Below are 22,414 nucleotides of genomic sequence, written 5' to 3'. Positions count from 1 at the left end.
AGCTAACGGCCGTCTCCAGGAATCCCCGCAGGAAACACAATGTTGCGGGGTGCCTGCTGAAGCTAACGACTGTGTCGTCTGCTTATCGTCTGCTTTGAGCGGAAGACACGGGTGCCGCCGAAGAGAGTGCACCTGAGCTGCCCGCCCAGGCAGCTCGGGCATGTGCCCCCTCGTATGTGCCCCCTGCATGTGCCTCCGTTGGCACACGCTATTTCTTTGACGTTATCTGGGCACCCGCGCACATGCTGACAGGAGTTTCAACGCCCAAATATTCTTCCTCCATGACTTAGGCCTAACCAGCACTGCTTTGTCGGCATCCAGCAGTGAAAGTTGCAGTTTGGTGCAGAGTTGACGAAAATCCTAGTAGCGCCCATATGGCATTCCTTAAAGGGCCCCTGACCAAGTCTGGCCATTTTGAGCTGATAAGTGCCATGCATACAATGCGCACTAACAATCGTGTCCACTAAGTATTACATCGCTACACGCTACGAAAAGAGCTGAAATTTTGAACCAAATGCTGTTTGCCCTCCGCCTCGCGGGCACCGCACTCCCAGCCAGAGAAGTGATGTATATGCCTACGTACATGTCTGTGCTATGACAATGCTGACAGTGGCATGTGAGTTCAAGAATTATTCAGGGCAACATCTGTTATTTGTGTAATCTGTTGCACTGATAGACGAATTAAGGTTTAGAGAAATAATAAAACACGCAAACAGAATGTCCGCATGTATATGTTTTACTTGGCATCGCAGCAAGAGAGATGTACTTCCGTTTCACCTGCTTGTTCCCATGTCGTGCAGTCGAACGCGCTGACACCAAAACTATGCCATTTTCTACCATGTTCCAGCACACAATCACGCTCTATGAACCGCTTGTGTCTGCCTCAGTATTCACGTAGCACTGACTTACTCCACTAGTCAGGTGCCCTCATGCACAGCATGCAAAATAATGTCCTGCGTGAAACGAGACAAACGCAACAGCTTGCGCACAATGCCGTTAGCAGAAGTGCGCCGCGCAGCACAAAAGCGAGGCGACAAAAAATGAAGGCCGGGGCCGTGACGCAATCCTTGAGATCCAGTATGAGAGAACGCAGGGAAGGAATTTCTCTTGCGGAGGCTAGACGGGGCAACTGGAGAGAGTGTCTCTCTTGGCAGTGGAACTCACCTCCTGAAATCATGGGTTTGTGGCATGGAAATATATCTATCTCAGCTATTAATGAACCGATTTGAAAAATTTTTGCAATTTTTTATTAACAACTTCCAGTGTATAATCGAAATTCGCTATGTGGCCGGGTGAGGGGCCCCATAAGTTGTGAAATCGCCTTGCCAACGAAAGTAGCAGTTTGATTCGGCGCCAGTACGAATGCATGCTGCTGCCTGAAAACTGACAGGAAGCAAAGCTGTCCCATTGCTTAAGCAACTCGCACATGGTGGCCCAGCGGACCCCTAGTGACTTTGAAGGAGCTGAAGGTACTGAAAAAAAAGCAATCTGCAGACAAGAGCCCATAAAAGAAACAATGGCATGATCCAGGCTGGGCCAGGTTTGGCTCTACCTATCGTCGAGCCAACTCAGCCGCTGGCACATGCCACATCGCTTTCCGTGGTGCGGAGATTTGAGAACATTGTTCCATCATCAACAGCCAGAGTAACTCTTCCAGCACAGGGTGGGCACAGATTTATGATATTTTGCCAAAATATGGCAGGACGTAGTATCACCTCTTGACGCAGTTCCGCACAACTGGGGCAGCAGTATCATCACTGTGCACATTTAAGACTTTGTACTAAATGCCGTAACGCGAGTGACAGCAACACACGTTGTAGGCGCAAGCCAAAGAATGGTTTATTACAGATAGTGTGGCTACTTTTATGCAGTGCACATTTCATCGAGCATGCGCACTTCGTGCGATGAACGGGCTTCCAATGACGCGACACGGCACTTCCTTTCCCTTAGAAGCCTAGTCTATCGGGAGGTCTCCTTGTGCACATAGAGTGCCTGAGAAGTCCCAAGACTGTCGGTTCTCTTGAGGTTGACTCATTGGGAGACCGGGCTGTACCAAGCGATACGTCCGGTGGCAGTTCGGTGTCTTCTCTAGATGAGGGTTGGTCACGCTGCGAGGCTTGGTCGTCTGAAGGTCTCTCACTTTGTGAGGTGTGGTGTTCTGAAGGCCGAGTTGTGCCGAGTTCCTGTTTTAACTCTGCCATTGCGTTGCGTGGTCGCACTTGGTCCCCATGACGGCACTGCACTCCTCCTGCGGTGTCCAAGCACCTACCTCTTGTTGACGTCACCGTGCCAGGTAACCACCTCTAGCCGGCTTGATTGTACTGTTGTAACTAAACAGGTGCTCTCGGAGTAAGCAATTGCAGTGTCGGTGCCAGGGGTGTGCTCACCGTGGAATCCCGTGGTGCCACCTCCTCCTCTGGAAAATGCGCACTTAGACCGGGCCTTGGTTGAAAACCGAGCAACATCTTGGCAGGCGATTTCCCTTCTCGAGTCTGTGTCGTCCTATAACGAAGCAAGAACTTGTTAATCTGACTGAGTAGACATCCAGCTTTATTTTTCTTGATTCCCTCTTTAATGGTGCGCACAGCACGTTCCGCCAATCCGTTTGACTGAGGGTAACATGGACTGGAGTTAACATGACGCACATGGTTATCTTTGAAGAATCTTTCAGTCACTGCACTGTTAAATTGTGGCCCATTGTCAGAAACGACTGTGTGTGGCAGGCTAGAATGCACGAAGATCCCCCACAGAATTTTCACTGTGGTTTCTGCACTTGCTGTTTTAAGGGGTACTGCCTCCATCCATTTCGTTTCTGTATTTGCTACCACCAAGATCATATGACCTTCAACCAGACCAGCATAGTCTACATGCAGGCAAGACCAACGTTTGTTGGTCTTCAGCCAGCTTAAGGGGATCTGTTCCACTGGCATGGGCCAACACTGCACACATTGATGGCAGCTTTGTACCAGATTCTCTACGTCGCAGTCCAATCCGGGATACCAAAACATTGTTCGCGCCAGGCGCTTCATTGCCATCATGCTTTATGGGTCAACTTCCTGCAGAATAATTGACCGCACATCTTCAGCCAAGACAACAAGATGACCCCAGTAGATTAGTCCATTACTCACAGTAAGTTCATGTCTGCGGGTGAAGTACTGCTGAAAACACTGTTGCTCCGATCTCAGTTAGTTTAGCCAGCCGCGTAGAATCCATGTCTTCCCTTGTCAGAGAGGGACGTCATCACTGGTGCTGTCTGCCAACTGCTGTGCACAAAGAGAAAAATCTGTCAAGGTTTGCACATGCAGCGCATATTCTACAGGATCATCTTCACCAGGCCATCCACGTTCTGGCAGAGGTAAACTGCTCAAGGCATCGGCGTTCGCGTTCAGCGGTCCTTTCCGATAGTCTATGTCATACTGATACACCAATAAAAGCAGTGCCCATTGCTGTATCCTAGCCGCCGCCATATGCGGAATGGGTTTGTCGCGATGAAACAGCCCCGTCAATTGCTTATGATCTGTTATCAAAGAAAATTTATTACCAAAAAGAGAGTCTCGAAATTTTGTCACACTGAAAGCTAGTGCAAGCACTTCCTTTTCCAGTTGAGAGTAACTGTGCTCCGCCAGTGTTAAGGTTCTTGAGGGAAAGGCTATCGGATAATCTTCGCCATTGATACGATGGGACAGTACTGTGCCCAAGCCGACCGACGGTGCATCGCACTCCAGGAGCTTTTGTGGGTCATAGTGCACAAGAAATTCAGCTTGACACAAGGCAGTCTTTACTTCTTGATACGCTCTGTCTTGAGACGACCCCCTTTCCATTGCATCCCCTTTGCCAGCAAGCCATATAAAGGAGCTGGAGTAGTTGACAAGTTGGGCAAGAATCTCACGTAATATGTAACCAAGCCCAAGAAAGATCTCAGCTGGCTTACCGATGTTGGCTTTGGCGTGGCTAGCACAGCCTCAAGGTTGTCCAGTAGAAGATGAAGACCTTTAGCATCGATGCAATTCTCAAGAATAGACACTTGCACTAAACCGGCATTTGGCTTTGTTCAACTTCAAGTTGTGTTCATGCAGCCGCTGAAACACATGCCGCAGTACAGAGGTGTTGTTTTCCTTTACTGCCACAATGATGTCGTCGACGTAAGCTTAAACATTCGGCAAGCCTTCAAAACCGATTCCATGCGTCACTGGAACATGGCAGTGGCTGAAGCAATCCCAAGTGCCAGACTATTGTAACAGTAAAGACCCCGGTGTGTTTTGAGTACCACTGTCTTTCTGGCTTCTGCATCCCACAGCAGCTGATTGTAGGCATTGCGCAAGTCCAGCGTACTGAAAACTTCGCCTGCAGAAAGAGCCGCGAACATGTCTTCAACTCTGGGCAAGGGATACTGCTCCAAGTGCAACAACGGGTTGACACTTAACTTGAAGTCGCCGCACAAACATATATCTCCGTTCTTTGCCACCGGAACTACTGGAGTTGCCCATTCCGAAACGCTTACCGGTGAACGCACTCTGTCTTGTACAAGACGGTCGATCTCGGCTGAAACTTTGGAGAGCATAGCATAAAACACTGTTCGCGCTTTACAGAAACGTGGGCGGGCTCCTTCCTTGAGGTGCAGTTTCACAGGTGGGCCTTTGCAACAGCCAAGCTTCTTCTCAAAAAGACCCGAAATTTCCTCGAGCAGAGGATTTACCTTGCCGTTCTCTCGAACCGCATTTACCCTCGAGGTGTTTCCAGCGTCCCAAAAGGACACACCCGCCATGTGTAATGCTTCTATCGTGTTCCGACCACAGAGCAGTGGTCTGTGACATCCAACAAGTATTACAGTGCTCGTTACAACAGTTGCACCCGATTGTATCGGCATTGTTATCTGACCAATGACCGGCAGTGGTCCCAGGAAGCATGTTAAACGGAGCAATGTCTTTTCCAGTGCCAGCCACCACTTGCGGTGCTTCTGAAATACTGTATTTACTCGCATAATGATCACACTCGCGTAATAATCACACCCCTGAATTTTGTTGTCAAACTTCGATTTTTTTTCTTTCCCGTGTAATGATCGCACCCTGAACTTGTCGCAGTGATATGTCGTATGCCAAGTCTAGCTAATGATGATCGCCCTTACCATCTGTCGAATGGTATGTGAACGACTCTCGAAGACATACCAAGTGGTCTGCACGCAGCCAACATTCTTAAGCAGGTGCCCCAGTTCATTCCTTTCATCCCTTTCAGCACTTCCATGAAAAAAAAGCTACAACCAAACTTGCCTCGGCTATATTACATATATTTGTAGGCTTCATAATTGTTTTGGTCAACAACAACAACATAAAGGGCGCCTTTCGATTCTTCTCTTCTGCACTCGTGGGCATGCAACAAATCACGAGCGGCAATGATAGTGGCCACGTTTACACTGATACGTTAGAAGTGTACCCTATTCATAAGCCGCCACTTGTAACGCAGCTGAGATATTCGCACAGCCTGAGGGGAAACGCTTGAGCCAACGTATTCAGATTGCTGACAGCTAAGCGCACCCATCTCCGTTTCTGTCCCCTAAAAATGGACATGGCTACGTTATTTATTTATTTCAAATACCCTCATGGCCCTTCGGGCATTATTGAGGGGAGTGGAACAAGACATACAATAACACAGATAACAAGAAATGTAAACACATTCATGGGTCAGAGCATTACATATCATCGCATTATAGCATAGCATTGCATACATAGCATTACATAGCTCACTGCACTGAGTTTTACAAATTTCAGCAATTGTGCACACCCATGGAAAGCTAAAACAACGAGAAAAGAAAACAAGGACTAACAACGCAAACTAGAAATCAGCAACACAGAGTTCGTGATGGACCACGAAACAAAAGGCACGCATGTCATGAAGAAGAAATGCAGACACTTATTCTTAAGATGCTCGAGATCGTCGGCGAGTGCCACATCTGCTGGCAAGTGATTCCACTCCAATGATGTAGTTGGAATGAAAGAAGTTAAGTGAGCAGTAGTGTGACAAAGTGGAACGCCCACTTTGCGTGGATGGTCAATGCGTGATGAAACATAGGCGGGTGAAAGGAGCAAAGCGTTTTTCAAAACAGGATTCAGATTGTAGATCTTAAAAAAAAGACAGAGTCGTGAAATTTTCCTGCGCAATGAAAGTAATGGTAGTGACAAAGTGTTTTTCATTAGTGTGACACTTGATGTGCGGTCATAGTTGTGGAGGATAAAACGAGCGGCACGGTTCTGAAGAGCTTACAACACAGTGACTTAGATTGAGGGTCCCATATCGACGCGGCGTATTCAACCTTTGAACGAACCAGGGTTTTATAAAGAAGGAGTTTGACTGAAATGGGCGCATAAGAAAAGTTTCTTTTTATGTAACCGAGCATGCGGTTCGCGTTTCCAGTAATGTAGGTGATATGCTGATTCCAGGATAAATTTGATGTCAGATGTACACCGAGGTATGTATACGAGGTAACCGGGGCTAACGGAGCACTGTTGATGCTGTAAGAGGCTGGTGACGAGACGCCTTGACGTGAAAAGCATATAGATTTGCATTTTGATGTGCTTAAAACCATTTTCCATTTAGTACACCAGTCAGTAATGCAGTTAAGATCTGCTTGCAATAAGTGGACATCATTAGTGTTTTTAATTTCACGGTATAGTATGCAATCATCTGCAAAGAGTTTAATAGAAGATTTTATATTGTTAGGCAGATCATTAATGTACACAAGGAATAACAAGGGTCCGAGTACCGATCCTTGTGGTACGCCAGACCTAACCGGCATTGAAGATGATTGAAGACCATCAACGTGGACGAACTGCAAGCGATTAGATAAAAAAACAACGAATCCATGCTAGAACATTCGGGTCGATATGAAGATGAGCAAGCTTATACAACAGCAGACTATGGGATACCTTATCGAAAGCCCTGCAAAAATCTAAGAAGATGACGTCGACCTCTGAACCTTCATCAAGAATGGAATAAATCTCGTTGATGAAAGATAACTGTGTTTCACAGGTTATTGTCGTAGACTTGCCGATATTAACGATATTATTCATTACTGATACGAAGAAACTGTTTAAATGCATGTAATATACTCGCGAGAAGAAAAATAATCGAGTTCGGCAAGTTCAGCTTGCTTCGCCGGCCACCATTTTTGTTTTGGTGTCCCGCACCGACAACGGCAGACACCTGCTTGTCATCCCGCAGCAAATGTGGGATGGAAAAAAAAAAATGTTTCTTTTCGTGGGAAATTTAACCTGCGTAATAATCGCACCCCTGAATTTGCGTCAGTTCTCTTTAGAAAAAAGTGCGATCATTATGCGAGTAAATACGAGTATGCTCTTTGGTATGCCACTGACCAGAGAACCCGTGTCAATTATCATTCGCAGTTTTCGACCCTGCCAGGTCAAGTCTTCCTCGAGAGGCTTCCATGGAGCTCCATCGGCAGGGCTGTGAGCTACAAAAGCAAGCAGCACCTCTTCTTCGCCCTCGCCTTCTCTCTGCTCTACGGCAAATGCCCTGGTCTATGGGAACGCCCCTACTGCAAACCTTTGCCAGATGCTCTTTAATGCCACAATGGTGGCACTTAGTGTTCCAATGACGGCACGTACGTGTAACGTGGGGACCGCCGCATCGATCACATGAATGATTGTTCGTTGGAGTGTTCCTCCACTGTGTCCAGGGCCGCCGTCCTTGCTGCGACTACACCGTTGATACTGGTTACCGAAGTCTCTGGGAACCCTTCCCGCATGTCTCGCATGTCATCTAGAGCTTTCTCCGAAGCTATGGTGAATTCTTCTGCCTCCTCCAAAGTTAGCTTTTTTCGCGTGAGTAGACAGCGATGGATGTCCCATATTCTTGTTACATCATCCTGCGGCAACTGCACTTTTTTTGCCTGCCTATGCTCTCGTAAAGCTTCGTTGTTCGTCGATCGCTTCCTGTATCTCCCTGTTCCATCTGCTTTTCGGTTTCTTTTTTCCTTTCCAACAAAAGTGTTGCTTCTTTTTCCTTATTCCTCCTGTCATTATACTTAGAAGCTCCCCATAATCCCACTCTTTGCGTGGCCATTTGCCAAGTTTTTTCTCGACTCCTGTGACTATATGTATTTGTTCAGCATTGCAATTTGGACTGGCCATTCTTCCGTTCTTGCTCTTTCCTACCTAAATATCCCCTTTTCCAAGCTACGTGTTTATCGCGACTCACTGCGCCACTATACCCTTCCTCGCCAATGACCATTTCTCTCAAGTTATCACAAATTCCTTCTATCATCTGACAGTAACCAAGGGTCGATTGCCCATTTCCTACTTCCCATGGGATGTGGCCATCACATTTAGGCCCCGTATATAACGAGGTTACGTTGCTCAGAGAGAACTAGCATTAACTTCCCGTTTTTGTCGGCAAAACCATCAAGATCCCGTTGTGGGCATTCATGTCACATAACACAATAATTTCGGCATCATTCCCAAACTCTTGATCCCTGCAGTGCTAGCACCATCTGTGTGATGTGCTAGTCACTACATCCTCTGCACAGGAACAAAATGACAGAAGACACTCGGGGCAGCACTCAACCATTATTCACAAGTTGAGCCTCCTCTTGGGGTGCCAGCTGAACCTTGGCACCCTTCCAGCCTCCAACCACAGGATCCATGCCGCAGCCAGTGCAGAGGGCAATGTCGTCTTGCCTCTTATCCATTGGTTTATGGCAAGATATTAAGGCGTGTTAACTGAGCTCATCATTCAGCTGCTTCCCGTAACAGCACCGGTCTGTGTATTCTGCTCGTTTCGCAGCCTGCATGCTGTCGAAGCAGTCTACCCACGAACTGGAGTAAGATGGCACAGCTAAGTAGCTGTCTGATTTGGAACACACTCTAAGATGATGCAGGAATAATGAGCCCTACAAACCGACTTGAAAATCACCTCCAGAGCAACTGGAGAAAGTAAGAAGCTAAGAAAGATATGGAGGCTTACCTATAGCCCTGGGAAAAGTGGCAGCGAGCAGCAAACCGTAGGTAGGGGTTCGGTGGTGCACATCCCAGGGTGTGGAGCAGTCGTCCATCCCGCAACTTGTATGCACTGCGACGGCTGAGCACTGCCGAGAGAAGGGCTCGCAACCGTTGCTGCATCAAGGAGACACAACTCGTTTTATTCACATGGACACAAAAGTGGTTGAGCAGCTTGCCATTTTGTACTAAAATCTCAGTACGAGCTGACAAATTTCAAAGTATTTTCTTGAATTTGGGCTATTTCTGCAACTTGGTTAAACTGAACCTTTTGTCCCTTAACCCTTTGAGGGTCAATGACATAAATATATAGCGCCGCGAACAAGTCCGAAAATGGCCGATGCCGTATATTTACGGCGCGGTTTGCACATTTAAAAAGCGCGCCCATTTCCTAACTTTTTCTTTTCTGTCATGTGCTGCCACTATGTGGGAATACAGGGAATTTTTTTTCATGCGCCTCCCTCTCTCAGTTTTTGTTGCATGGTTTTAGCGCTAGTTCGCTCCCGCGCGTCTATATAGTACCGCCCGCGCATTGGCACGCGAGCGGGCGGGTGGCAGTTAGGGTTTTGTTTTCGCGGGCGGTTTCGGCTTCTTGCGCTTCCAAAACTGATGGCTATCTCATTACTAATCGCTCAAAGGGCGACCGCCTCTTTTTCGCTCGTTCAGTGCTCACAGGGGTGCGCATAGAAAGGATGCCGCCATGCATACATTTCCGCTGCTTTTTTTTTTTTCGACACTTGCGAAAACTAATTGCCTCTGGTTGACGATAAGATGAACATTAGCGGAAGTTGTCACACGTTTTGCTTTCTTGAGGGGCACACAACCACACAGTTTTCTTGAGTGCGCGCACCTACACAGTTCGATTATGCTATGGATGTACATATAAGATATTAGTGTAAGAGCAGGAACATTTCAGTCTTGCGAAATATTCTTGTTTGTGCATTTTCAAGGCCTTCAACTATGTGTATAAAAATGCATCAAATTTGTAATTCTTATAAGTTTATTTCCTTTTTTATTGTTATTCATGAATGAAGAGTACATATATAGCAATGCAAAATATTTTTTTCTCACTTCACAGTCACCCTAGAAAAAATTGCGGCGAATTTTTTGCAAAATAAGTCCCTAAGAAGAATTGAAATCTGCAACAAAAAAAAATCGACCCTGGGCAGTCGCATATGTCTAAAAAAATCGACCCTCAAAGGGTTAAGAATGTAGCGTAGCCCTTCCCTACTAATAAAATTACAGCAGAATCCATCTCGCGATAACTGTGATGCAATTACCATTGAAGCAATGTAGTGAACACAATGTATTGCCAACGCCAAAAGTCATCGTGCATGAGGCATGCATGCAGCTGGGCTCCTCTATCGGACTTCAATCTAGACATGCTGCACCATCTAGTGGTGCCACTGCAAAATCCACAGGAAGTGCATGTCTGAAAAGAAAGAAATCACCGCCCAAGCACTCTGTACGGATAGTTAACCAGAGAAGCTGAAACGTACAGCCCCGGTGTTTATCACTTGGTTAATCCTGATGGTTCATTAAACAACAGCTTCTTAGGCTGCCGGATCCTCGGTACACAGTTGCTGCTTATGTTCGGCTGCATGAGCCTGTTCTTGTGTCCGGGCTGCAGCATCGGCATAGTGTAGATGAGCTGGTTCTTGGTTCTGTTTGCCGTGTTGCTGATCGAAAGCTGCCTGCTCCTCAGGGGTATATATGACGCGTGGCCTACCCATTTCGGAATCGGAGAGAAACTGCTGTGCACGCACTCGGCTGCGACACGACGTCGCTACTGGCACAGCCAATTGCCTCTCTCTCTCTTTTTTTTTCGCATATGTGCACAGGGTTGCGCCGGAGCAGTTTTCGGCGTACAGGCAACAGACGGACGGACGAATCGGCTAGCCATATACAGTTTCACTGTACAGTAAAATCTTGTTAAACCCTACCCGCTTAAACAGCACTTTCATTTTAAAAGTCGTAAAGTCAAAACCTTGACTCAGCGGTGATCGAACATAATGCATTTTGTATCCGCACAAACCGTACCAGCTTATTGCGTACGCGTCGGTTAACCCGTAGTGTTTCCACTTTTTGTCATGCAATCACGGTGGTGCGTCGTTCTCATTGGATGGCCCGTCAGAACAACAAGATCGGAACGGCCTCCAAGGGCCCTGTGCGTGTGAAGCACGTTAACATCAACATCATTTCGGCGTCAGGCAAGCAAGGATTCGCGTCATGCTCATATAAAAAAACACCTGGTGCTCAGCATAGAAGAAAAATTAGACATTGCTCATGCTGTGGAACGTGGCACAAAGAACTCGGTGCTGGCATGCAGCAGGGATCTACCGTTGACTACAGTGTGTGGCATTTCAAATGTGAAGTTGCTCGGCAGCACTGCTGCGACAGCAAAGAGATGTCGGCTATGAGGTTCGACTTTTCGCCATTGTTGCCTCTGTTGCCAAAGGGTTGCCTAACGACAGCGATGAGGACGACACGGAAAGCGACAGCATGGGTGATTGAGGCCTGACAGTAGCAGAAGCTGCACATTACATCAGCCTCATGAATGCAATCGTCACGATGAGAACAGCACCTCGCAATGAAAAAGGTGCCCAGTGACTTCTTCAGCGCTACTGCGCTCATGCACGAAGAATATGCAATGCCAATGAGGAATCTTCCATGCGTGTGTTTGCCGAGAAGAGGGAGGGGACTGGCAGAAAAGCTGGCTCGCAGCTTCAGTAAAACCGGTGCCACAAGAACACTTTTTATCGCGATCAAGCCCAATTGGGATCGGAATTCTCAACTGCAACTGGCTGCCTTGCGCATCTTGCACAAATGAGCCAGCGATGACTGAGAAATTCGATACGGATCGGGCATGATTGCGATCAAAAGTGTGCCGTGTGACACCCGTATAAGTTTGAGGCCGTTGTCATCGCTGCTAGGCCACCGCAGCATCAAACGAAAATAATGATACTTTTGTCGCACGAAGTAAATACATAGTGCATGTTTCTGCCCTTTCAACGCACTCTCTCTGAGTTCCGTTTTTGACAAGGGGGCGATCTCATGCTCTTTTGGATAAGCAGTACTACCGTTTAGTACATACTTTTTCTGAGCTTCGGCCAACTACAGCTTACTGTAAGGGTTCACTGTAATATATTTTCAGAGAAGAATGTCCAACATATAAAACAGGTTCAATTCCGCCCAGCATGGAAGAAATATTAAAGAATTTTTTTGTCACTGAAGAGCGACACATACCCAGTGGCACATACCCAGTGAACCACGTTGGCATCAAAGAGGTTCATTGAAGTGGCACATACCCAGTGACCCAAGTTGGTGTTGAAGAGGTTCATTGAAGAGTGGCACATACCCACTGGCACATACCCAGTGACCCAAGTTGGTGTTGAGGTTCATTGAAGAGTGGCACATACCCACTGGCACATACCCAGTGACCCAAGTTGGTGTTGAAGAGGTTCATTGAAGAGCGGCACATACCCAGTGACCCAAGTTGGTGTTGAGGTTCATTGAAGAGTGGCACATACCCACTGGCACATACCCAGTGACCCAAGTTGGTGTTGAAGAGGTTCATTGAAGAGTGGCACATACCCAGTGACCCAAGTTGGTGTTGAAGAGGTTTATTGAAGAGTGGCACATATCCACTGGCACATACCCAGTGACCCATGTTGGTGTTGTGGTTCATTGAAGAGTGGCACATACCCAGTGACCCAAGTTGGTGTTGAAGAAGTTCATTGAAGAGTGGCACATACCCACTGGCACAAGTTGGTGTTGAAGAGGTTCACTGAAGGGTGGCATATACTCACTGGCACATACCCAGTGACCCAAGTTGGTGTTGAAGAGGTTCATTGAAGAGTGGCATATACCCACTGGCACATACCCAGTAACCCAAGTTGGTGTTGAGGTTCATTGAAGAGTGGCACATACCCAGTGACCCAAGTTGGTGTTGAAGAAGTTCATTTAAGTGTGGCACATACCCAGTGACCCAAGTTCGTGTCGACACCAACTTGAGTCACTGGTCTCTGGCATCTGTGTCGACTGTCGAACAGTCGACACAGATGCAACTTATTCTAGAAGTAAGAAGTGTGCTATCACTGTGGCAAGCTCGGTGATCGAGCCGACATCTGCGCTAGCCCAAATACCAAATGCAGAGGCTATGGGCTATCAAATCCGCCAAACGACCACACATGCAAACCAAACTGTCGCCTATGCGGCGCGGAACATTTCAAGGCTGACGGTCGATGCATGGAAATCTACAGGATCCCCTACACAGTCAAGCGCCAGCAGTGGGAGAATCACCGACAAGCCAAGGCAAACAGACCCAAGCCCCAAGAGCCCGCCAAGCAGGTCATGCTTTATAATAAAAACTTAGAGCGCTAAAAACACAAAGGACATAGAAGAAGAAACACACAACACACACGCTCTACGTCCTTTGACATCCTTCTATGTCCTTTGTGTTTTTAGCGCTCGAAGTTTTTATAATAATGCATTACCAACTAGCCCACCTCTCCATCCTTTTGCAAGGTCATGCTTCAGCACACCAGCCGAAGGGACCGGCAACGCTCCGGCAGCCGGCACAGCGGCAGCCCCGGGACCGCTCGAGCTCCTTTCCATCGCTCGAGTCGACAACTTACCGGAGGCAGTCTCGGACTCCCTCCAGGAGCAAACACGGGCCACCTGCAGTCACGCAGCAGCCCAACCCCCTTCTCCTCTGCGGCAGCCACCTAGGCTACCGCCATCTCCGTCCATCAAACAAGAAGATCAACAACTGGGGATTACGCAGGATGGGACTCCCTGTATTCGAGACACACACAAAGCGATCGTAGAACTGACAGCAGTCATCCAACAACTCATACTCCGAGTAAAGGCTCTCGAAAAGCGAACCGCTTCACACATCCCGCCTCCGCCCGCTCTGCAAGTTGCACCTAAGGCGGTACCTCTGGAGATCGCACCTTCCAGCGGATCCACAGACAATGCAAAGCTCCGGCTCACAACGAACCCATGCAGAGGATTGGCAGGCACATCTCAACAGACTCGAGCAAAAATACGAACTCAGTCACACTCACATCAGGGCTCCAGAAGGACATATTGAATGTTCACTCCACAGAATTGCCTCACAGGTCGTCAATAAATTGAGACCTCGTGCAAAACTATAGAAGCCCAGGGAAAACCCCGAGCAGTCGCTGAATTTGTGGCCTCCACGGTGGCACTCACTCCAACTCTCGAACTTTCCCAGCCCAATCATGGCAACCAGCTCGGGTAACGCCACTGTCTGGCAGTGGAACTGTCGCGGGTTCGCACGTAAGCATACAGTCTTCCAACAGTTCCACACCACGAGTGATCACCCCGAGCTGATAGCCCTCCAAGAAGGTGGCAAGAACATGCAACTTGCTGGTTTCGCTACATACCTATCAGAACAAGTAGAGCCTCAGGTGGCCACTCTCGTCAAACGTAATCTCACTGTTTTCCAACACAATTTGGACCCTACTTTCCCGGAACACGTATTCTTAGAAATATTACCTCGACCTTTGCGCAAAAGTTGCACTAGTCTGTTTGTGCTAAATGTTTACAGCCCTTCCTGGGCCCATAAAAATGTTTTTGGGCCCCTTTTCCTGAGAGCCCAGCAGCTCGAGCAAGAGCAGTCTCTCATCGTCGGTGACTTCAACACGCATCACTTCACTTGGGGCTACCACTACTACTCTCCTAAAGGCAGACACCTCTGGAATGACTGGCATATACACCAGCTCACCCTGATCATGGACATCTCCTACCCCACAAACTCGGCTCGGGCCTACACCGAGATACAACACTGAATCTTGCCTTTATGAGCAACGGAGTCATAGCTGCCTGGTGTCACACTCACATAAATTTTGGAAGCGATCACTTCACGCTCAAGATCATGGTACAAGAGCCCACAAGGCAACATACGCGGCCAACTCAGGTGATTGACTGGGATTCCTTTTGCATGCACAGGAAACAGCAGGCCATACCTCCTGCCATTACCGACATCACAACATGGGCAACCGATATGGTCAAACAAGTGGCTGATGCCACGCAAACCATTCACTTAGAGGACTCAGTCCCACACTGCGACTGCTACTACGCTCATCTCTGGGAGCACAAGAAGTCGCTCCCCCCCCCAAAGCTCTTCTCGCCACTCAAAAATGGGACCACGATATCCGCCGTTGGCTGGCGCGGCCCACACAAACAGAGAGAACTATGCAAACTCACCCGCCAGAGCTAGCACAATTGTGACCAGATGAACAAGACTCCTAACGTTCGTAACTTGTGGAACCTTCTCAGACATCTACTGGACTCGGATGTAGGCAAGCTCCAAGCACACCAACAGCTTGAGCAAATCTCCTACCAGTATCCTGGCATGCCAGGTGAACTCAAACAAGAGCTCACTGACGCCTACATATGCCTCGAACCAGCAATCAGCCCCCCCCCCCCCCCCCCCCTATCAGGGCTTGGCCAACCTAGGTCTAGACTCTCCAATCATTTTAGCGGAGGTCCGTGCAGAACTCAATCACCTCAAGACCAAGTGGGCGGGGCCGACTGCATTTCTAACACGATGCTTAGAAATTTAGACGTCTACATTCACGCCTTCACTGACTACCTTCATGAGTGTTGGGCCAGCGGTACCATCCCGCAGGAATGGAAGTGCGCCAAGCTAGTCTTCATCCCCAAGCCAGGAAAACCATCCACCTTGGTCAACCTCCGTCCCATCTCTATTGCGTCCTGCGTTGGGAAGTTAATGGAACACGTTACCCAGACCAGACTCCTTCGCTACCTTGAAGAACCAGACATGATGTTCGGCTTCCGTCCTCACTTAGCGGCCCCGGACGTCATGCTTCTTCTCCCTCACCAGGCCATCATGCGTCGCACACTAGACACAAAAGTCACCATCAGCCTTGATGTTGCCAAGGCCTTCTACAACATCCTCCATGAAGCGATTCTTCAACAACTCTCGACTCTCAGTGTCGGACATCGCAAGTATGTGTACGTCCGACACTTCCTCACCGACCACAAAATACAACTCAGTGCCGGCACGGGACATCCCTCCACCATCTCTCCTGGCAACCGCGGCACGCCGCAAAGCTGTGCTCTCGCCGCTGCTTTTCAACGTTGCACTGCTAGGCCTGCCCATGCTTGTGGCTGACATCCCCCACCTACACCCCAGTCTTTACGCAGACGATCTCACTCTTTGGATCACACACGGCAGTGACGGCCAAATTGAAGAGACTACAGACTGCCATCGATCGGGTCGGAGACTATCTTGATACAGTTGGCCTCAGCTGCATGGCGACTAAGTCAGAGTCAGAGTCGGTTGCCTGGATAACACGCAAAATCATTCATATAAAGCGGCGCGTAAAACGACTATCATCTAAAAACCAGAGAGATAGCGATACCTTGGCTGAGCTGAGATTGTATTTGCATTCAAAAATAAAATCGTCCAGACTCACTTTTTTTAACGTCAAAATGCACAACTTCCTTTCCAGCGATCCGAGAAAGTTTTGGCTTCACTTGACGCAAAAGAAGGAACCAGTTAAAGGGACACTAAAGGTTACTATTAAGTGAACGTGGACTGTTGAAATACCATCCCAGAAACCTCGAAACACTTGTTTCATGCCAAGGAGAGACTTATTTTAAGAGAAAATGCGTTCTGAAGCGTCCGCGTACCTCTAGCGCAGTTCAAATCGCCCGCCCTCCGATAGAGGAGTACTGACATCATGGTCTCATAGTGACGTTGCGCCTTCAGTGAGTAGAACGGCATCCGCAGACGGTGCTACGGCTTTTCTGCACAAAATGCAAACGCGCGGCCAGAAACAGAGCCAAGACCGAGCCGACAGCAGAGCGAAAGCGGGAGTATGGTGGCTAGCGGAATGAGAAACGCGCGACCATAAGCTGGTACTATATTCTATGACGCGAACTTCGACGCTCGTCGCAATGGACCCTGACAACGACAGATTGGCTCGCGATGCTGGGCTTAACTTCAGCGATTTGAGCACTGACGAGCGCGACCTGCTGCTGAGGGCTCGCGCTGCCGGCGTCATTGCGTACTACAACGGCGGCCTCGACAACGGCTCTCCGGAGCGGGAAAGCAACGAGGGCTTCCCATGACATCACAAGGACGTGGCATTCTCACTGCTTGTTCGAAATGAAAGTTTCGCAAGCCAGCAGAACCCGCACAGCACGACGCGACAACGAAACTACTGAAACTCCAAAGCATGCGCGCCGCAGAGTCGAGCGAAAACGAAACCTTTCGACCACCCATACTACAGAAGGGTAACGTCAAAACGTTATTTTTTTTTAGAATCGAATAGACGTAGACAAGTAGCATTTTCTTCCGTCTTATAATCGATTGAAATGATATTTTCAATATGAGTAGTTGAGTATTAGTAACACAAATTATGAGGAGTGCTTTCGTCATCGGGCTAGTACCGGAATGTCACTGGGGGGTCTCAAATCGTGTCATGCATTTACCTCAATTTCTCGGTTACTAAAGCTCTGTTCGCGATTATATTGACGCCTTAGACGTTCTAGAACATTGCTCTACCAATTTAACTTGACTTTCTGGTAACCTTTAGTGTCCCTTTAATAAATTGAAAATACAAGATACAAATACGTCACTGACCCAACTTGTATAGCAAAGGCATACAACAACTATTTTTCGTCCGTTTTTCTGTGCAGTGCCGATAACAATATAGATTTCAGCCACGCAACTATGTATGAACTTCCAGAGCTAATAATCACAGAAGAAGGTATTTTTTTCAGCATTGCTTAGCTTAGACATTAGGAAATCATCGGGACCCGACGAAATCCCAAATGCATTTTTGTTTAGATACGCGGAGTGGTGTGCCAAGTATCTTTATATTATATTTAGCAAAAGATTGGAGAAAGGAGAAGTTCCTTCTCACTGGAAAATAGGCAAAATTATACTGATACACAAGACTGGCAATAAGCTCACAGTAACTAACTATCGCCCGGTGCTGTTGTTGTGCACAGCTAGCAAGGTATTAGAACATTTTCTTTTCAAACATTTAAGCAGCTTCCTAGAAGGCAACAATTTTTTCATGAACAGTCAGCACGGATTCAGGCGTGGCCTTTCAACAATGACACAGTTACTCCACATTACTAATGATTTGTTCGCAGTTCTTGATAACAGTGGCCAGGTCGACATAATCTTTCTAGGCTTTGAAAAAGCCTTTGACCACGTGTCGCATTCCAAAATGATATTAAAACTAAAGCATCTCTTTAGAAATGAGCGTATTCTGAGGTGGCTTGACTCTTACCTAACGCAACGCCAACAATATGTTCAAATAGGTGACTCTAAATCATCAATGCTTCCAGTCCTTTCAGGCGTACCTCAAGGGTCCGTCCTTGGAACATTACTTTTTCTTGTTTATCTGAGTGATCTCTCACTTGACACTGCTGTTCAATGACGATTTTTCGCATTGACTGCATTGTTTATCATGCCATTCAAACTAAAGATGATCAATTACTCTTAAGCAATTCTCTAACATCAATTTCTAACTGGTGCCAGACCTGGAAAATGAGCCTAAATACACCGAAGTGCTCCCAAATGACCGTAACAAAAAAGAAGAGTCCACTATCGCATGCATACAAAATTAACGACGTTGGCGTTATTCTTGTCGATATGTTTAAATATCTGGGGATAGAAATATCTCGCGATTTAAGATGGAGTGCACACATTAAAAACATAGTTTCGTCAGCCTCAAAAAGACTATGATTACTTTGGCAACGTCTGAAGCACTGTTCAAGCAAGACAAAACTAGTTGGTTATACTTCCCTGGTGCGTCCTCTACTTGAATATGGGGATGTCGTTTGGGACCTGCACACTAAGACTGATACAGTTAGGCTGGAAAAAGTACAAAAATGAGCACTCAGGTTTATTTTTAATGCCTACGGAAGACAAGTGTCACTATCTGATCTCCGTTCAAGGTCTGGTCTTTCAACATTGGAGGAACGATGTAAGCTGCACCGTCTGAAGATGCTTTACACGATAGTCAATGGCCAAATTAAAATGAATTTTGACAAATACTTACAGTTTAACACGTGTACAAGTACCTGCGGAAAGCACGAACTTACCCTTATTGTACCCCAGGCTAGAACTATCGCTTATCAATTTCCTTTTTTTCCTAGAACGATAATAGAATGGAACAGGCTTCCACAAGAGGTAACGAACAAGCGTACTGTCGACTCTTTCTAATCGGCTATTTCTCAGTTGTGAGCGAAGCACGCAATTCCTTTCGTACCAAATTTTTATTCAACTCGTGTCTTTAGTTTTAGAGATATTGTTCTGCGCAGTAGCGTACAAGTATGATCTGTGTTGCACTGTGTGTGAGCTTGCTGCATTCGAATTTTATTTTGACATTTTCTTTGCTTGTACAGTATCCCTTTTTATTTTCTATGTACCACTCCTGCTTTGGCTGCCAAAAAGCAGCTGGCAGTATTTTCAAATAAATAAATAAAATAAATAAATAAATAAATATCACCATCCTGTCCCCAGGACAACGCCCACCAAAGGTACTTTCTGAGATCAACCTCCAAGTGCAAGGCCACCCCATCCCGCGTACAGATCACATCAGGATTCTGGGCCTACACCTACAGGCAAACAGCAGTAACAATATGTCGCTCCAACGCATCGACCAGTCGGTGGTACAGATCAGACGCCTACTTAAGCGAGTCTCCAACAAGCACCGATGTATGCGAGAGTCCAACCTCTTGCGCCTCGTTCAAGACTTCATCTGCTCCCATATCACCTACTCTGCACCTTACCTATGTCTCACCCGCTCTAAAAGCGAACGGCTAGAGGCGTCACTTCGCTAAGCATATAAGACAGCCCTGGGGCTTTCAATGTCCACAGCTAGGCGCAAGCTTATGGCTCTCAGCATCTCCAACACTGAACGAACTGATCGAAGCTAACCTCACCGCCCAATACAAGCAGCTCCCACTCACACACGCTGGCCGAGCAGTACTGCAACAAGTTGGGATCTCACGAACAAACGAGGGCAGCCCCCAATTATATTGGCCTTACACCAGAATATCGTCAAAATCTTCACATCCCTCCCATTCCCAAACGGATGCATCCGGAACACCATGCCGAGAGACGGACCAACCGTGCATGTCAATTCGAGAAACGCTGCAGCGGACATCCGGATGTCACCATATACGGACGCCTCTTACTACCCCTCAAAGCCAGCGATGGTGGCAGTAGCCCTCACCCTACACCATAGCTGGTACACAGCCTGCAGCATTCACAACACTGAAACAGTCACCGCAGCAGAGGAGGTTGCCATTGCACTGGCACTAACTGATCCTAATACCAAAGTCGTCATCAGTGACTCTCAACAGGTGATCAGCAATTACGATGCCGGTCGTACCTCTCGTCAGGCATCACACATTCTACTTTCTACTCCCCCCCCTTTCACCCCCCACTTACTCCTTTGGGCTCCAGCCCACAAGTTGCTCAGCGGAAACACCCAAGTGCACACACTTGCCCGAGATCTTAGCTGCTGAGCCGAATGTAGGATCTACCATCCCGCTTCCCTTGACAGGATTTTCTACTTTCCACTTACACAGAGATCCTCCAGTACTACTGACTCGGAAGATGCCCATATCCTCCTGCACAGCCCAATCTAACAAGACGCGAAGCCGTCCAATGGCGCAAACTACAAACAGGCAGCTTCCCGCACCCCCTCTTGTACAGCAGAATCTTTGCCCAACAGATAGCGCCAAGGTGCAAACACTTCTCAGCCCTGGCCACTCTCATACACCAGACGTGGACATGTACGCATTACAATGCATGCAGTACAACGTAAACACCCCAGAGTTGTAGGAGTCCCTCCTAGATGCCTCCGAGCCAGCAGATCAACGCTGGCTCATCCAGCACACAATGGAGGCCGCAGCATCCCAAGGGATCCCCGCCGACCTCCTCTAGGCCAGCGCAACCAGTCCCTGGACTAGTCCCCTCTTGGGCGAAACAAAGAGTTCACCACCACCGGCACACAGCAGAACACATGAATTTTCTTCAATACGCAAAGAAATATTTTGCTAAGCTTGCCACACCTTAGCTGAAACATTTTTTGTGCGTGTATAGATTACAGTGACACTTCACCTTGAATATTTGCCTTTCGACTAGCATGCTTAACCCTGCAAGTTAGGTTTTTCCTATTGCCAACAAAGACTAGATACATAAACAAGCACAAAGTGTTCCTTAAATTATTCTGAATGCTATTATTTTTCGCTTGTTAGCTGATACGCATCAAGATGAACAACACTGCTTGCTGTCAATAAACTGGGCTCAAAATTTCAAAATCAAATGGCAAATTGACCCCCATTACAGTTGGTGACTGTACGACGAAGCGTTACTGTGACAACCACGGCACAAATTCTTTTTTTTTTTAACTTTGGGCTGTACATGTCAGACACACAGTAAGATTATGAGGCACACCGTGGTGGGGTACTCAGGATTAATTTGAACCACCTGGGGTCCTCTAACGGGCACCTTAATCTAAGTGCAGAAGTGATTACAGGTTTCTGTGGGTGTAGCACACTGTGTCTTGCTTAATTCATGCCCCATCACAATGGCAAGATGCACAGACGAAAGCAAGTGCCGACACCAGACGACTCATTCATAGGTTTATAAACCAGCTCAGAAAATGATAGACTGCTTTGCAGTTTTGCTTTTGCTTTTTTCCATTGTTTGTCATGCCATTTTTCCTTTCTTTTTTTGACTGCATGATTGTTTATTTCCTTGTTACTGACTTATACAGTCAAACCTTGATGTATCGAATGATCGCAAAATAGTTTCAAATAGCCAGAATTCGATAATATGATCACGTATAAAACATGTAAAGAAGTTTTTCAAATTAATCAATTAACCAATCGTGCCGCAGTAAATAGTCACTTGAAGCTTCACACAAAGTATTTAGAAAGTACTGCAGCAGTGTAGCCTGGTTCTTATTGGTAGCCACATGCTTAACCATGGCGTCCTCAACATAGTCTAAATGATCCACAAGCGATAGGCCGGTGCTCTCTATTGCGTCGCAGTAGCGGCACGGAAGGGCCAAAGCAGCTACAGATGAAGCTGGCAATGGGGCAACGTCAGCGCTTGTGGGATCAACCTCGGCAGCCTCTTCTTTCAGCTGCTACTTCTGCTGCGATCTCCATGTCCGTCAATCGAAGCATTTTGAAACACTAGCAATAACAAAGTATTAAGTGGTGTCTGCCATGGCATCGATGAGTGAGCCCAGTGAGCACATGCAGTCACAAGTCTTTGCAGTTGCAAATCACCAGTTCTTGCGAGACGCGCCAGGCGCAAAGCGCGGCACCAAGGAGCAGTCAGTGTGACAAATGCAGTGCGTCGTTGACGTTGT

General features: G+C 47.4%; 1 protein-coding gene and 1 pseudogene across 6 annotated transcripts in view; one reads left to right on the top strand and one right to left on the bottom strand.

Moving 5' to 3' along the window:
• Positions 1 to 22,414, bottom strand: part of LOC142566744 (transcriptional adapter 1-like) — a 132,589-nt gene that overhangs the window by 34,553 nt on the left and 75,622 nt on the right. For all 6 annotated transcript variants that reach the window (XM_075677624.1, XM_075677619.1, XM_075677621.1 and 3 more), the window contains one exon: positions 8,977 to 9,125. In XM_075677624.1, the coding sequence (XP_075533739.1) occupies positions 8,977 to 9,125 (149 nt within the window). The remainder of the gene's footprint in view (positions 1 to 8,976; positions 9,126 to 22,414) is intronic.
• Positions 15,769 to 20,978, top strand: LOC142566691 (uncharacterized; annotated as a pseudogene).

Source organism: Dermacentor variabilis, unplaced genomic scaffold (genome assembly GCF_050947875.1).
Source record: "Dermacentor variabilis isolate Ectoservices unplaced genomic scaffold, ASM5094787v1 scaffold_13, whole genome shotgun sequence".
In the NCBI taxonomy this organism is placed as follows: domain Eukaryota; kingdom Metazoa; phylum Arthropoda; class Arachnida; order Ixodida; family Ixodidae; genus Dermacentor; species Dermacentor variabilis.
Note: the sequence above shows the minus strand (reverse complement) of the source record. Positions and strands in the feature narration are given on the sequence as shown.